Below are 18,458 nucleotides of genomic sequence, written 5' to 3'. Positions count from 1 at the left end.
AATTTGGAGGAAAAACTTTGACACTGAACGAACAAGTTGCGGATCATGATGGTTTATCGCTAGGAGGTATATGTGTTGATAATAAAAGTACTAGTCGGGTTGTGTTCTCTGCCTCACCAGTATTCCATGCAAAAAAGTGCATCAGAAAAGCTGACACCAATGCTGTCTCATAACATACAATTTACACCACAACATGATATGAAGGCTATAGGCAACAGTCAGGAGCGGTCAGGAGCAGAAGAGAAAAAAAGAGAAAAACTGTGGGACACTTACATCTCGTATGTTTGAACGTGTTCATTCTTAAAATACTGGAACATAAACCTACATAAGCCTCCATGAATATCTTGGTAACAAGTCAAAATATGACAACCTAGCCTACACCAAATATCTTAAAGAAACAATACACCATTAATCAATAAATCATCAAACAGCATTAAGTTGCCAACATTTCTTTTTAACTGAATATTTAAAAACAGATCCACAGTAAGCAAAGAATATAAGAATGAGCAATGATATTTATGATGATTGTAAATGTAATTTTTTTTTGTTTTCTCGAGATTTTCTCAAAAGTCTTTTTTAAAGTAGGCTAGTCCAATTCATTTTGGGCAACCAAAATCTGAAGAATGCCTGCCCAAAGGGCAACCAGGGATTTAGAAATTCTGCAAGCCCTGCTCTCTGTCTCTCAGCATCTCGCTTTCCTTCTCTATATCCCGGGCTGACAGTACTGACGACTTCTTCTTTATCAGGCTATAGCACTGGCCTTGAAGGGTGCAAGACAATGCTGTGTGAGAGAGAGAGAGAGAGAGAGATGGAGAGAGAGAGAGAGAAAGAGAGAGACAGAGACACAGAGAGAGAGATGGACAGTGGCTCCCAGCAGCCCCTCCTCCCCGTTCTCACTCCCACACGGCTGCCGCTCTCTCACACACAAAGAGCCGGCCTGTTCGGCTCATCCCTCCAGAGCCTTTCCCATACCTCCGCAGTCTGGTCCAGCCCTGCCCAGCACCCAGCACCCAGCTCTCCACTCCAGACTCCCGGTTCCTACATCGCACCCCCCTCCCCCGGTAACTTAACTCCCCCTACCCTCAGAGCAGCCTTACACTCCTCGGTGGTGGAGAAAAATACCTGCTATTTTGTTGATGAGAGAAGAAAAGAGAAGAGAGAGAAAGAGAGAAAGAGGTTGCAGAAGGAGGGAAAGGGAGAGAAAGACTGAGGAAGCTTGCTGGGGCATAGACTGGATCCACTGTCTCCGCAACCCACGCAAATACTCAGGGCTGCGGCCCGTGGGGGCTGGGAGAGGCAGCAGGCAGTCCTCCTGGAGTTCAGCCGACAAAGCAGACTGCACCCCCAGCCCACAAGCCTGTCTGCCTACCCAGGAGTAGGAGGACCATCAGCCGGGCAGAGAGTGGAAGCAGTGGGCAGAAGGAAGAGAGAGAGAGAGAGAGAAAGGGAGCGTAAAAGAGACAGAAGCATAGCCAACTGGTTTTGTGTATGATCAGGCATGCTTATTGCATACTGAATAAAAAAGGAGAGATGCTACATGTCTGGGTGGAGGTTAACAGTCCAATCTATGGATCTATTTTTCAAATATATTAATTTGTTTCTTTAGGTGATGCGGAGTAAGCCTGACACTAGGTACGGTGGCGTCTGAGGCATCATTTACTGATGCCATCTCAATGACCTTAATGAAGGATTCCCCACTTAATCACACTGATTACGTGTTGTAATTACAAAAACGCACCCCTTCTCATTCTCACACAAACACCCACACACAGTATAGTATTCTTAGTAAGAACTAAAAACTATCAATTTACCCACTCAAATCACAGCAAAACCTGCTCCCTCGAACACATATGTGCAAACACCCACACACCACACCACACCCACACACACCCTGCACACAAACATATTTACCTGAGACTCCCTTCTCACCCTACACATCTGTCCATATACAAACGCACGTTAACGCACACACACTCACAACCTTTGAAGTGTTTGTGCATCTCAGCGGAGACAAAGACGGAGACAGATGCTATTGCCAGCTATTCTTGTTAAGTGCACTAAGGCTGGGTAGCACTGAGCAGAGAGCGGTGCCATTGTCCCTGCCTGTGCTGGGGCACGGCCCACTACGGCTGGAATCGGGGAGGGGGATGGGATGTGTGTGTGTGTGTGGGTGTGTGGGTGTGTGTGAGGAGGGTGGGATGGGAGAGGCGTGAGGCGAGGGAGGAAGAGGTGGGGGTGGGGGTGGGGGGTTGGTTAGCTGGTTATCGATATTGGTGCAGCAGAGGAGGAGCCAGGGGGCGGCCCCATGATTTGGTGGAGACCGACACAAAGACTCAGCTCCTCTCCTTCCTCCTCAAAATGGCAGACAGGCTTTTTCTTTCTTTTATCGTTCTTGAAAATTTGTTTCCTTTTTCTTTTGCATTATGGCTTCAGGGAGGAGAGGATAACACAGTCATAAGGTATTGGCACGGTGCACAGAGACTTTGGTATTCCCAAAAAATTTCAGACAATTCGAATGCAAACTGAATGCGGATGCGGCTTGCGTAGGAATACACCTTGCAGTGTGTGCGTATGTGCTTATGTGCCTGTGCCCTCAGGGACCGGCGTGCTGTGGGCAGGCACAGGGGCGCTGGCTAAGCATAGGCCCATTATTTTTGGGTCTCTGTGGCCCATTAATGTCGGCATACTGATAGTACCTTTACAGCCCGCACCCTGTGCCATCCATCAGCCATTATAAACACTTTACAACCTGCAGTAAAAAATCATAGGCAGCCAAGGCCTTGGATCTCTATTTGCCAGAGATGGGGGGGAGAGACGCTCTGATTCAGCCCAGGGTTGTAACTCAAAGACAGGCTGCTGCTGCTGCTAGGGTGGACACAGCTACGGTTGGACCCTCGTGTGCTGGATGGGGTTCTACAGAAGGCTCTTCTGTGCACAGTGGCAAGAGACACAGTGCTTAGTACTGTGTGGATTTGTGTGTCTGCATGTATGTGAGTGTGAGTGTGTGTATGTGACCTTTGTTCCCAGAATCATTAGAGCTCTCTTGCATAAGGGGCAGGCAGAGGCAGGACCAGTGACACAGAGATGCATTCTGGGAGACCAGCACTGGCACAGGCTATGCCCTTCCCCCACATGGTGATATTGCTCACTGGCAGATACACACACACATTCACACAAATACAGAGACACACCACACACACATGGCAGTGTGCAAACATACACACACTGATGGCCAAGGTTACAGGCCGCCAGTGTTTCCTATCAGCGTTTACACCAGACCAAGGACTCCCCTTCATAAAACATTTGAGAACGCCCTGACACCCAGAGACACATTTCTTCCACTCACAAACCACACACACACACAACAGTCTCCTATGCCCCTGATCTCCCACCTTATCTCTCCTCCTCCTCCCCCTTCTTCCACTCCCAGATTTGTTTCACTGTCAGGTTCAAGGGCTACCCCTATGGCTGTCTGCACTTTTGTCTCCTTTGTTCAGAGTGCAAATAAAAAAAGCCCAAACACCGCCGTCCAAAAAGTCCAGCATTCCTTCCTGGCGCCTTCCTTTATCACCCTGCGCAATGCCACCAGGGCTCCTCCCTATCATCCAATAACCTCAATCTCACAGAAACATCGAGCAACCTCAACTAATCTCACTTTTTCACCGAAAGGCGTGAACACCAAACACACGTTTGTCTGTTGTCTTGAAGCTCATTTTTGTTTTTTTCTGGGAGATTCGGTGTACAGACTGTCAGGCAATTTCATAATGAGAACACATGGTCCCTCTGAGTACACATCATTCGGGTCTGTACCAGTGAGCTCTTTCTAGTGGCAATGTCCAGCAACATGGTGACAATTATCAGAGTTTTTTTTAACAATCCAGCAGCAGTTGAAAAAAAAACACAAATCTCCTGTGGAACAAGTCTATAAAGTATCTGTGCTTAATACTCTCCCACACTCTGCACACATGCGCAAACACACTAACACACAAACGCTTTCTCACACACACACACACACACACACACACACACACACACACACACACACACACACACACACACACACACACACACTCACACTCCCCCACTCCATCAGCTCAAATGGGCTATATCCTCAAGGCTGGATGGCACATTAAATGGGAGTGCCAAAAGATTGCCGAGAATAGGAAAAGAAAAAGCAGGAGTGAGTGGACCTGAGATGGTGAAAATGAAACAATAAAATGTGCCAGGCCCCTCTACATAGCCTAATGAAAATTAAAAACTGTGCTTGAGAGAAGGAAAGAAATGCGATGCGATTTTTCTCTCGGCTGTCATGAAGTGGATTCCCTCACATCTTTATTTTAGAATGACCATCTTGTGCACAAAACCAGCATCACACAACACTCAATGAGGGTAGTGTGTGAAAAACACACAAACACCACGCGTCATGGAACGCGAGATATGTGACGGCTGATGGCTCGCTCGATAGCCGTGACAGGTAGGTCAGAGAGGGTCATGTGACAAAGCTCGCCTCCTTCGGTTGGTGGGGGGGGGGGGGGGGGGGGGGGCTGATGTATCTGTAGCAGTGCTCTGGATAATTACACCCCCACATATACTCTTCCACATGGAAATGAGGGAGACAGACAGAGGGATAGACGGCAAAAAGGAGAAGAGAGACAGATTGAGAATGAGAGTGGAGGGTGAAAAGAGAAAAATAGATGGGGGGTGCGAAATAGACAAGGACAGGAAGAGAGAGACGGAGAAAGACAGCAAGAGGGAGAGAGAGATAAACAGACAGAGGGAAAGAGAGAGCTTTATCTGATCTCATTTCCCTCCAGTGAAAAACCCAATCTCCACAGGGAGGAGGGAGGCACAGGGATCAGGCCCAGCAGGCAGTGTGCCATGGGGGGAGGGGGAGGGGGCCAAAGGGGGTCCTCAATGTCACTTCTTATGCAGAGCTCCTTATGAACAAACAGAAAGCGAAAAGAAGAATGGTGCACTGCTGCGCTCCGTTTTTCCATGATATTTACAGCACATGCGTGTTGAGGCACTAAAGAGTTTATATGAGGCTGCAATCTCTCTATGCTGATCTATAGGGAGCTGAGCTGAGGTTAAACACATTGTTAGGTTGTTTATTTTTTTTTTAGGTATTTTCTCTCTCTCTCTCTCATCCCTGATGACAGATACAGCATGTAAACACCACAGATGCAAACAGAGCAGATGTAAACAAAACGTGAGCTCATTCGACTGCCATCCCTGAAGGGAACACCTCATGGTAGCGGTGGTACGCAGATGAGCAATGTCAGAAAGAGCTGTGCACAACCCCCCCATAACACACACGTGCGCACACACACGCGCTCGCACACGTACATGCACACAAACCCCACCCCTGAGAGTATGGGTGCAGGGTGGGTGAGGGGCAGGTTTAGGCTGCTTAGGGTCCGCGAGAGAGAGCGTTAACTCTGCTCTCCACATCTGTGACCAATGTCACCGAATCAGACCAGCCGCGGAATCCGTGAGTGATCTCATTTTATCCTCCATCCTCGCTCTCCCTCTCTCCAACATCTGTCTCATCTCCTCCACTCCGCTCCACTCTTCATCCCTCACTCTCCCGAGTGGACATCACTCCCCTGCCCTGTCAGTTCAAAAGCACATAAAGGCCTAAGGGAGATTGGGGGGGGGGGGGGACACGTATATATGTGCTAAAGGTCAGGCCACAGAGCCGCCAGAAACGTGAATTCTACTAACGACTTAGCAAAGCCCACTCAATCCGGGTGAGAGGTTTGGAAAGCAGAGGAATAGAGAGAGAGAGAGCGAGAGAGCGAGAAAGAAAACAAGTTACTGCTCCCGCTCCACCCACTACTTCCAAGGCCAGAACAGGTTTAGGGCAGGCAGACACCAACTACAGCATGATGACCCTTAGTCTCATAGTGTGATAATACAGCCACCTAAGACAAAACAAACATTGGCCCCAGTGTGGCCATCATCTTGTTTTCATTACTTTATATATGTATTGGAACAACCTATGTGTTCAATTATTGACCTAGTAAGTATCATGAGGCATGTTGATGTGGAGGCTGATTTACGAACATCTGTTGGATGATGTCCCAACCCTTTCCACTCTGATGCTGCTCATTTTCATATTTCAGGGGGAATGGAGCCACAAGGTTTTTATTTCTTTTTTAAGGATAGGGAGAGGTTCTCCTCTTTAGACAAGCCTTATCTTATCAGCTTGTTCAGGCTCTTTAGTTCCCCCACGAGTGACAAAAAACCTGTGTGTTAAACTGATACCGACGAGTACAAATTTCAGGCCGTTTTGGAGATTTATGGAGCAACCTTTACCCCTCCGACTCTCAAAACACACACCCTCCTCCACACCATAAAGCAATCAGGGACACAGCAATGCCTGGTGTCGTTTTTTTTTAAGTGAACTCACATGCACACCAACACACACCCATAGGTGTGTAAAGGGTACAGGTACAGGTACAGGATTCTGGGAGAGCGGCTGTGAGCTCAGTGGGCCGAGTTAGCCAGTTGGAAATGAGGTGCAGAGAGCTCTCTACTACCCCTGCAGGTCACCCCCACACAACCCCTATTATTTGTGAGCACATCACTGTGATCTGCGTTTCGCTCCTTGCCCTCTCCTCATTAGAACCGCACTGGCGATGCGGGTCCGATCCGGAGACAGCCGTCTAATTGCTGCTTCCCCGGGAAATGCTTGGTGCTAATAAACACGGCAACAGGCGTTAAATCACGGCAGGCGGTCATTCCTGTAAACAACACAAATTGCTACTCGTCACTTGCGCAAGCGGGCTTTAGTGTGTAATAAGTAATTTAGTCCCCTTATTATTTTGGTGTGCCATGGAGGGGTGGCAGTTAATAATTAACAGGCTTCTGGCCCTATCTCAGTGGAAAGCATCCTCTCCCAGTGTTAAATGAGGCCTTGCCAGGTAGACCCCCTCCCTTTAAATACACACATGTGCATTCACAGACACACACACAAACACAGGCAGACACACTACACACATAAGCACACACAAAGACAGTTGACTGAGGCTGAAGGAAAGAAGCAGCAGCAGCAGCAGCAGCAGCAATACCCTGGCAAGCCCTTGGATGTTATCCTCACTCTGCCATCTCTCTTTGTTTCTTTGTCTCTCTTCCTCCTTACTCGATCTCTCTCTTGTTCTCAGAATACTCCTTCCCAAAGTCCCTGAGATTAACTCGGCAAACACACTCATCATCAAATAGAACACACACGGCGAAATGTCATATGTTAATGGCCCTGCATTTTTAATAGTATTTCCATTAGGTTATCACATGATTATCACCACCATTCCCCTCCCCTTTCTTGTCTCTGCAGAATCCTGTAAGTGTGGCAGTGGCACAGATCAACCCAATGTACCGGCACTCCCGAAGACAAGGCCTGTGCCATGCTATGTGAGAAACCCTACAGCCATTCTGATCAGCACAGACACCTCTGAGAGGCCTGATGAGATCCATGGGTGGGATGAATTCAGACAGAATGAGATCTCAGCAATTATGAGGTGCCTCTTGTAGGTCTGTAAGGAAGATGCTGACCTGCTCTTGTTGGCTTTACTGATCAGGCTGACCTCGTTGGTTCCCCTGTCACTTTGTTCTCCCTGAGCCTGTTGAGGACACCTAAACATGACTAAGCAATTCGATTTGGGACCACTGTTGTCATTATATGACGCTATGGAATTTTTCCACAAAATTATACAAAATTAAGATGCGAGGCAAAGAGGATTACAGGCCATTCAGGATAAGAGAGCCTGTTCCATTAGTGTTAGTCTGACAGTCAAATAGGAGATAGTGAGGTGATACGTATTTCAAAGCATACTGTTGCTTAAATTGTGCTTTCCCCCTTCACAGCAAGCACTTATTTTCTCAGCAGTTTTGCTTGATGCGACAGCCGCGCAACTTCACCAGGCTGACGGTTTTGACGTGGGGAAGGCGCAGAGCACATCAGAAGCACATGCACGCAGAGCGATGGCACAACTGATTTGACAGGCCTGCTCTTCCTTGATAGAGTAAAAGCCTAGTCCTCCACGCACATCTCTTAATAGTGTCTCTCTAATGATGGGAAACATCACACCAGCTAAATTCTGTCAGCCAGAGTGCTGAAGGCGGAGGTTGTGTGCTTGGTAGGGATGGGCATAATTAATCGACGATCGATTAATTGATCATTAAGAATTTCCTCGATGAAATAATTTTTTCATCGATTAAAACTAATGCATGTTCTGTTGCGTAGTGTGCGTGTAATTTATTTATTTTAGGGCTGTCAAAGTTAACACGTTATTCTATGAGATTATTGTGGCTGAGATTAATGCAATAAAATATTTGAACGCAGTTAACGCAACTTTGTTTACTTCCGGTGCGCGTTGACCCATGGCACGAAACTGCCGCGTGTCTGCAAGTCAGTTAGATAGAAGAGACCGAGACGGTAGTTGAAGATAGAGAGAGCTGAGGGATTGTTGGGCGGAAAGTTTCTGTTTAAGAGGCAAAATGACAGAACAATCGACAAAACTAAAGTTGTATGTAGCATTTGTCAAGCTGAATGTAACTATTACAGAAGCAGCTCGTCTTTATATTATCACCTTAATGCAAAGCACCCGACAGAAAGCAGTCCCAGGTTAGATGGTCGCCAACCCACACTCCACGACTTCTCTAGGAAATTAACTAGACCAGTCCGTGAAAAGGTTACCAACGCTGTAGCAGTTTAGGTTGCCGGTGACTGTCGGCCCATCAACATAGTTGAAGACGGTGGGCTGACTGAGGTGATTCGAATTGCTTCAGGGGACAATTCTTATGATTTACCGTTGAGGGGCACCATTGTGTCTCGCATATATTCCTTGTATGACGGCGAGAGAGCACGAAAAAAATACAATTGAACAACAGTGTCTAAAATAAACGCTGTCTGAAGTGATTACTCGTTAATTTATAAGATTTAGTCTTGAGAAGAAAACAAACTTTTAATCACGATGAATCTAGATGAATGAATTTCAAAATGTGAGATTAATTAGTTAGAGAGAAAAAAAAAGTTGTGTTTATGAGCACCGGCTTCTAGCTGTCGGCTCCGCTGCTTAAGAGTACAGCAGCGCATATTTTCAAGTGTAACCATTGAACGGATCCCGTTTAACTGCCACAAGAGTTGTCCATCTTGTAAGTTTAACTGCCACAAAAGTTGTTCATCTTGTAATAAAGATCTCAATGAGGAAACACGCTGTGTTTTTTTCTATTTTCACTGCATTTTAATATAGCCTATAAATAGTGAATTTTAATATAAAAATATTAATGATTAATCGAAAATCGATCGTTAATTCTCCCGACGATCGATTAAGACAATTTAATCGAATGCCCATCCCTAGTGCTTGGCAGAGCTCATATTTATATATTTGTCTGAGTGAAGGTGTGACTGCCATGTCAGATGCGGTTTCCCAGCAGCAGCGAACGCACCAAAGAAGGATATGTCAGAACTGTGACGGTAAGCTACTGGGTGACTCCACGTCAAGTCAGCCATTAAATAACCCAGAGCATCCATTCCCATCACTCCTTGTCTCCTTTACGGTGCACCTTTCCCTCTGACCTGCAGCGACAGGCTCATCAAAGTCATGCTGGCTTCTTTAAACAGCCAGTAATTCGTTCTGCAACTACCAGCGCCACAGATTTTGGAGAACACTACTAACACTTCAGCTGGCACTGCAGATGATATGCTGAAAGGAGAGTGGCGCAGACCTTGTGCCATTCATGGCATTTTCTAGAATGTGTGTGCATGTACATGTAGGGGTGGGCGATATGGCCCAAATCTTCTATCACGGTATGTGTAATTCTAGATCACGATTACGGTATATATCATGGTTTATTATACGGCTCTTCAGAATGTAAAAAAAAAGTTCTGTTGATTTGAATGGGCCACCCCAACATTCGCAGGTCTGTAATTTCTTTATATTCATCGCTGCGTAAAAGTAATTACCGCTGTCATTGGCAACAGGTTTTGTGCTTCTAATTCACATCTTTCATATTATTCCGCAAGTAGTCCGGTCATTTAACGTAACGGACCGTCATTGTAACTTGAAGTCAGCAAGTAATGGGTTGCTACGCAACACCTGAAACGTTAAAGTTCCATTTGCCTGAATAAGCTTTTTCTAAGCGGAAATCACTTAACGGCAACAAAATCATTAAAGAGGTATTTTGGAGGAATGTCTTCTATCGTTTTGGCAAGTAACCGTATAATAAGCGGGATAATGTATAGTTCTGCGGCAACATGCAACTACTGTGTGAAAAATATTTCAAAATAAGAGCTCCTGCGGTTGAAACGGTTGAATTGCCAAATCTCTACCGGTAGACACATTTCTACCGTTGCACGGTATAAACCGTCATATCGCCCAAACCTATGTACGTGTGTACCACTATGGTGTGTGTCTGTGTGTGTGTGTTTGTGTGTGTGTGTGCACAGAAGTTTTCCTAATATCAAAATGTGTTCAGCCTTCTGGAGGCCTTCAGTGAGGGATTATGGGACTCGTTTCTGCCCGGTGCAGGTGAAGGATGCAGAGTTCCACACAGTTATAGATAATGTAGCCTGTGTCTCTGAGTACCAAGCACGCGCACAAAAACACATGGCCTACCCAGAGAGCGAAACGTGAAGAAAAGACCCTAAAAAGAAGCAAGCGCAAGTGTATGCATGTCACGTTAAGTATGGCGGCAATCAGCCTGGAGAGAGGTATGCTGATTACCCAATCCTGGCCAGCCCTCTCCATCTCGCCTACGCCACCCAACCCCCCCGTGTGCCTGAGGGTCTCCGAGTGTTCCGTCTCGCTGTCACACACCGGGTCTGACCCCTCTAGTCTGCTCAGGCTGAGAGCTCCTCAAGAGCCGGCCCACAGCTCTGCGCACCACGCTTCCAGCCTCTCAGACGTAGGTGCCTGTGTGTGTCTGAGTGTGTGTGTGTGTGTGTGTGTGTGTGTGTGTGTGTGTGTGTGTGTGTGTGTGTGTGTGTGTGTGTGTGTTTGGGTGGGAGCATCACATCCCACTCTGCCGTTCTCCGGAGTTGCTGCTAATCACCTCTGCTGTCTGAGACTTGAGCAGGGGTGGGGTGTGTGCACCTCAGTGCAAGACCTTTCCACCACCACCACCACTGATGGCGGGGCATTAAGGTTTCTCATGAACAGCACTGATTCAAGATATTTCTCTGTAAAGTGAAGCTCATGTCTGATTGCCAAAACCTCCAGCAATGCATGACCATCTGATAGATGAGCACCTGAACACAGGCACAGATGATCACATGGACACACACACACCTCTGTCATGTGCCATGATTAGGTGATGGTGGTAAGGGTTGCTGATGACTTGACATGATTTGGTTTAGCTCTGTGCCAAACAGCGGCAAATGAAATCCTGTGGGGACAGCGGTCCTCTGGCAGTTATTGTTTGATTTGTTCAATTCACTTCCCACTGTGCCTCAGCAGAGCTCCCAGTGAGCTGATGGCCCCCCTCTCTGCAGATAACCTCCACTCCGTCAAACCGACAGCTGTTCCAGCGGAGTCAGTGTTGGTGCACCAGAAGTCATTATAAAAGCTGGAACAGTGGGATTTTTTCCCCCCGTCCTCCTATTTTTATTTCATTAATTTGCTGCTCCCACACAGATCTATGGGAGGGGTGAACGTCATGGTGAGAACTGAGGATTTCATCAGTCCGATAGAGTTCCTGTGTGATTTTTTTCACCAGCAGGGTCCTCTCGACTCAACCTTTCCCACACCTCCTCATCCACGTACCCCTCTGCTCCTTCTCTCCCTCCGCCCCGCAGACACTAGCAGAGGAGTGAGGCCGTCTAAACAGAATCGATTCCTGCATCTCCGCTCACCTTGCCCTGGCCTTTCCACTCCCCTCACATCACTATGCAGAGAGTCTGCTCCCTCACCGAGCAAACACTGTGAAATGTGTGCAAGTGTGTGTGTTCATTCCAGTGTGTGTGTGTGTGTGTGTGTGTGTGTGTGTGTGTGTGTGTGTCAAACTCCACCCTTCAGTGAGCACATGCTCTGCTGGGACACACAAGCGCCCTGTGAAGAGCCATTTTTTTTCCTTGTGCCTCAGCCTGTTGAGGGGGGCTGGCGTGTGTGGGCGGGGGGGGGACTGTTTCTTATCAGCCAAGAAAATCACGTCTCCTCTCCTTGAGCTGTGATTGGAGTTGTGATGGAGAGAACGCGAGGGACAGAGGAAGAGACAGAGGAAGAGAAGGAAACGAGATAGGGAGCACTCTTACCGTCCTCCTCCTTGTGTGCGTTCTGTGGGCTGTGCATTCTGTCTCCGTGCTTGGGGGCGTTGGGGTCAGGCGCGGGTCCGTGCTCAGCTGATATCCATGTGGGGTCGCTCATATCAAAGTCCTCGCTGCTCACTGAACTCTCATCCTGAAAAAGAGAGAGAGACGGAGATGGGGAACAGGAGACAGAAACCAAAGGTTGTCATTTAAGACGGCTCAAGGAGGTGAGAGAATGTGTGTGTGCTCTCTGGCATTTCAAAATATAGGCAAGGTATACCGCCTCTTGTGGATAGGCCGCTGATTGCCTATGACACCAGAAACAGGTTGTCAGGAGGAGGGAATCCAGTGTCGAGCTGACTGACAGTGGAGCCACTCAACGCGGAACCACATGAGCGACATGATTGCAGAGCCTGACAGAACCTGAGGGTTGATGCTCAAGCCTCAAAACGCACATCACAGGGATGCACTTCGATCTGTGGCATTCTTTATGGGTGTTATCGATATATAACCTACTGAATCACGGGCCTCAACCTTTTTTTATTATTAATTCTTTCAGCTGTATTCTACCCCAAAGCACTAAGCACCTAGCAAGACTACACACTGTTCATTCTCCTCCACGAATGTCTTCACACACAAAACTACAAAAGACATGAAAGCCCTTTTCACTGCAACACCATACACCCTAATAAATAATACAACACTCAGCGTGGTTACGATCTCCTGCTGAAGGAACAGCCTGATTCACATTCTGCACATACGCCGGTTCCCCTGCATCATCCCTGACGGTGAGTAGAGGCGCATCCAAAACGGAGTCCCACCCTAACAGCAGCATGATGGGGCTTAGAGGGGAGAGTGAGTGAGGGTACACACGTGAGACAGGGCCACTCGCTTAATTTGTATTCATGACCTGATTTCACATTCATTTCGCTCCTGTTTGTTTGACTTTTGTGAGGTGGATCTGAGGAGCCCCAGCACTCTCAGTAATGAGGTCCAGAGAGCAACAGCTGCCTTTCAGGCATCACACAGAGTAAGAGAGAGAGAGAGAAAGAAAAGAGAGAGAGAGAGAGAGCGAGAGCAAGAGAGAGAGAGAAACAGTGTGTGTGCGTGAGTGAGTGATAGCCTACAGCTCCTCACCATCCTATCCCTTTCTTAATCCATCACTATTTCCAACACCCCTGACTTAACTGTCCATGTTAATTCTGAAATGGAGAGAGAACAGAATTTTCGCTCAGAGAAGTTCAACTGGTCTGGTATATAACAAGAAAAGAATGCAAAAGACAAATAAACCAGAGAGGCACCTTAAAAAAAACTACTGCAAGGATACTGAAACTTTATCCTTGGTAGACTCAAGATGTTCTTAAGAAAGAAAAACAAGCCTGTTTGCTTGTTCGTGTACTAAAGAAAAAAATGAAGGCCAAGCCCTCAAATCATTTCAACACTGCAAGGATGAAGCCAGAACAAACTGTGCTCCTGAATGTAATATCAGGCAATACTTTGCTTTCAATCAAACACTACACTGAGATAGGTCCCAGGTGGCCTTGTATGGGTTATTTTGAGTGGAAGCAGAGAGTCCATAGGAGGAGCTGGTCTCCCAGCAAATGACTGCCATACAGTGGCACACCATTAACATGCACTGCGGCAATGTGAAACGGTGGTATTTTACAGAGTTGGCCGACGCAGTGCCACTAAACCAGCACCTGGCATCGATCCATGATTGAATTAGATGAGCTGATAGGTTAGGGTTAACCAAAGCTGAAGTAAGAAAATAGATCAATCACTTAGCATTCCCTACTGTATGTATCATCATGGCCCAATACAGCCCTTGACTGGCTTGATTGTTTTGTTCATAAACTTTACCACGCAGCCAATGCTGAAACAGCTCTGGGCATTGGCAGTGACAATCCTCTTGCCATCCTACCAACAACAGAAGGCTCAAGGGCCCAGCATGGGGTCATCTTTAGGACAACCCAGGCAGGTGTTGGCTACTAGGGGTCTGTCCAGGAATGAGGCATGCAAAGTAAAGCTGATGAGGTCAGTGAAGTCATCAGGGATAACCTCTTAAGGGCAAGCAGCTCAAACCAGCACATAATTAGCCTCTAGCCAACTCAACTCCACTCATCAACAAGTACAAACTAACCGGCAGAGCCTCATTTAAACACTTCCGAAGAGTTGTGCTGTCCACTGTGTTCTATGCGGTACTGCGGACCTCTTCACTGAAATCACTAGAGGAAGTCTGGAGGTCCGTCATTAATCACATCAGAAAACGTATGATCGAGAAGGCCTTTCATTTCATCTTGGAATAAACTCCTTTTCAATTACAATCATATAAAAACCATGTTTGACTGGTTATGCCCTGTGTGTGTGTGGCACAGAGGAAATCCGATTTGGTAACAATGATGGGGTTATCTCCCCCCTGCATCTTCATCCCATTTTAAGCCCGGTGGCTTAATCTTGCAGCCCTTTTATTCGTTTTTTATTGTTCATTAATGATCCCACTAATGCATTCCGGTCATCTATATGCAGATGACAAACCCCCCTCCACCCGCCCACAACAAATATCTGCCTTCACAGAATGAAAGGCAAGAGCTTGTCAAGTAACATCTCTTTTAGTATGCCTCATTCTTTGATGTTGGCCACACTAAATATGAAAGATGAAAAACAAAAAGACCAGCTCCGCTGATATAACTAAACAGAAACTATCCTTGGTCTATGGAGATGATCAAATTGGCGAGTAGATGATGTGAGTGAAATACTTAGCAGTTCACGATCCTTCTTTTGTCTTTGGCTGACAGATTAGGGCGCACAAAAGAGTTGCCTCTCGGAAGCAAAGGCTGCACTGAAGAGAGTCCCTTCACCCACACTCTCCACTCTGCCTCTGCAGCCTCTCCTCTCCCAGCCAAACTGCTCATTTACTTAGCCAGATCAATTATCGGTTCTCTCATAATGCCAGTGCCTCTGAGATCTTAAGTGCTGCTGGGCTGTGTGGGGCAACTAGAGAAGCAGACAAAATGGCCGAGAGCTTTTACCTTCGCAGCTCCTATCATTTTGAGATGCCTTCTGGCATTCCTAAAAATTCAAGTACCACCCCAAGTGCTGAAAAAGCCTATTCCTTTAAGCAGGTTATTTTATGCTGGGTACGCACACCACATCCTAGAATGCAGGGCGGTTATGACATTTCGAATTAAGAGAGAGGGGCTATGCTGTTTAAAAAATCATTAACTTGGGTGAGCTTCTATTTTTAACACTGCAGAGCGAGAGCTTACAGCCCAGCCTGTCACAAGCAGCCTGGACTTTGGCGCTGAAGTTTGGTTGGGCCCAGATGAAGGGAGCTGAAATGTTGCCTCATGATGGCTCCTTGAACCGAAGCACGGCAACTAAGCTCATAAATATAGATATGCTTACCACAAACTAAATGACTGATGCTCCTCCAAGAAAGACTTTGGCTGTTATTCCATGCGGAAAGCTTTGAAATATGTAAAGGGCTGCTATAGTTTCATTTACTCACACAACTTTGCTGATGCTTGAGAATATCTCAGAGGGTTCAAGTTAAAGTGGTTGCTGTTTTTTTTTTTTTTTTCTCCTCCAAATCGATTTATGAACTTTTTTTTTGAAAAGCAGAAAAGATTTAAAGCGACATTGCTTCTTTCCATCTGCATTTATGGTATGAGGAGATAAGCATACGCACCATGGGGACCGTCACAAGAGCAGCTTTTTAGCAGAAGCCGGAACCGGGCAGGAGTCATTTGAAGCTAATCCAGTTATCCAGCATCCCCCTTCCTGCTGGCTGTTTCTTTTGTTTCCTCATCCACGCTCGCTCCGGCCCTGCTGCCTCTTTGTGTGAAAGCCTGCATTCAGGGAGGTAGAGACCCCTGCTCCTCTGCAGCAGGCACACAAGCATTCCTCCACCTGTTCCCTTCCCCCCCTCCCTCTTTCTCTCCTCTCTGGCTCTCCCTCCATCCCCTCATCCTCCTCCTCTTCTCCCCCTCTGCTCGTGAAGCCCTGAAAGACGCCTGCTCTGCGGCAGAACCTCTAAAAATAGGGAGACCAGGGTTGTTTACTGGCTACCATAGAAACTGATGTGGAACCTTATGTAGGAAATACTGCACAACAATTTTGAGAAGGCTGACAAGCAGGACAAAACCCAATAAGTAAATTATGCCTGCTACTCAGAGCCCAGTATCCTATTTTACCACAATGACACCCCTTTATTTCATTCAGTTGCGCTGCATGCTTGACAAAATTATTCGTACTGAAGGGAACATGGTTGAACGCATTGCAAAGCTCTTGCCATGGTGAGTGCCATTCTCTGTCATTATGAGAAAACCTAAAGCCAGTTAATAAAAAAATAAATAAAAAACATTTTGTTCCACAATCAAATTATTTAAGAAATTCATAACTTGAGACAGGGAGGCTAGGATATTTCATTTGGCCGGCACAAATGTTGAGCTTTCCTCAAAGCCTTCATGGAGGACTCGAGATTAAAAGGGAGCAAGGGAGCATAATGACAGGTGCCAATCATTCATTATCTCCCACGGTCCTCAGATACCCATAGCCTGTTAGTTGTGTTTCCTTCTCTTCCCTCCTCGGAAATCAATGGGAAGCTGGGAGAGCGGCTGGCAGAGTGTATCATTCTTCGGCGCAAAGGTGAGGGTATTGATAAAGAGTGCTGTTGGTTGGCTAAGGCGCAATGCGAATCCACACACCACGCAGCCCTGCGAGGATTAACATGGTGCAGACTGCAAGCCTCCACTGCAGAGTATTGATTGCACAGAAAACCAGCCATGAAGAGGGGAAAATACCGGTACTGACATGCATACTCAGACACTCACAGATACAAGGAAAACTAACACACACATAGTACACACACACGCATATATACATTAAAAGTCTCCTATGTGGTAATGCAGACAAAAATAGCCACAGTGATCAAAGCTAATAATCAGCTGACAAGGACGGGGGTGCTGCTGGAAGACCCACCAGAAGGACAAACAGACAAATTAACATCAGTGCCTGCTGGTGACACTACACCACTGTATAAGAGTCTAAAAAAAAAGAAAAGCATTCTATTACATGAAGACGGACTTTAATCAATGATTCAAGCTGACCTTCATTGATTAGCCCAGCAAGCCCGGGGAGCTATTTCTGTGGCTGTTGGAATCCAGATGATGTGTTTCTGTCACATGGCTTTCAGAAGGAAGAATCATACAACCCGATTAGAAACACGGGGGCTGGGAGGGAGGAAGGAGAGTGAGGTTGGAAATGGGGGCTGGAGTGAATGAGAACGCATCTGAAACGCTATCCCTGCAGTCAATTACACTGCCACCGCATGTTACTTTATACAGTGCTGTCTGACAGCCCAAGAACAAAAGGTAAAAAAGGAAATGGACAAAGGGGCGTTGAGAGGAAGCTGCCTCTCTTGTTTCAGCATGTGCTCCAGCCAACAACACCCAACCTTGGAAGTGGTGGCGTGCGAAGGGTGGAAGGATCTCGTGCCCTCCCCAATTAGACCTCATCTACGTGTGTCAGCAACGGCTACATCTATTAGCACAGAACACCTGGCTGCCAAAATACCTCCACAAAAGGGTGGCTAGAGGAACCAGGAGTTAGTATGGGTGAGGGAGAAGAGAAAGAACACAGTCGTTCATAAATCTCATGCCTCGTCAGCCTATTAATTACAGTGATGGATACGGCACCCAGTGCTCAGTGCCAAATGGAGACAGAGTGGAATGGCGGAATGCTTGTGATTAGCCATTCATTTCATTGCCTCTCCATCTGACTGGATCACACTGGTTCTGAGGGTCTACAATGACTCCTTGAACTGAGACATGCCTAAGGGATGGACACGATTAAATTGGCACTCAAGACAGGAAGTAGTTGCAAATGGTGCACCTTTGGAAAGCTATTTATGATCCATGAATTCTGTTTGCTGAAACAGTCATTGTCTTGAAAAATGATTTCCAAGGGAAGTAACTTACAGGCTTTCCCATAATACCATATAATTTCTTAAGGCAAGGATTCAGCATTTGGCAATATCACAAAATGTGGTATGATATGGTTTCAACACAATATGTTCTTTTACAGTGTTTTATAGTGTTCACAGTGAATGGGGCACATTTCTGGAAGTTGCCTTTGCCATTGATGCATCCATCTCATATATATATATTAGTGCTGTCAGTTTAACGCGTTATTAACGGCGTTAACGCAAACC

General features: G+C 46.6%; 1 protein-coding gene across 1 annotated transcript in view; it reads right to left on the bottom strand.

Annotated features, from left to right (window-relative positions):
• Window positions 1-18,458, bottom strand: part of nol4lb (nucleolar protein 4-like b) — an 85,319-nt gene that overhangs the window by 28,552 nt on the left and 38,309 nt on the right. The window contains exon 6 of the mRNA XM_012834946.3: window positions 12,254-12,398. Within this exon, the coding sequence (XP_012690400.2) occupies window positions 12,254-12,398 (145 nt within the window). The remainder of the gene's footprint in view (window positions 1-12,253; window positions 12,399-18,458) is intronic.

This window comes from Clupea harengus, chromosome 4 (genome assembly GCF_900700415.2).
Source record: "Clupea harengus chromosome 4, Ch_v2.0.2, whole genome shotgun sequence".
Taxonomy (NCBI): domain Eukaryota; kingdom Metazoa; phylum Chordata; class Actinopteri; order Clupeiformes; family Clupeidae; genus Clupea; species Clupea harengus.
Note: the sequence above shows the minus strand (reverse complement) of the source record. Positions and strands in the feature narration are given on the sequence as shown.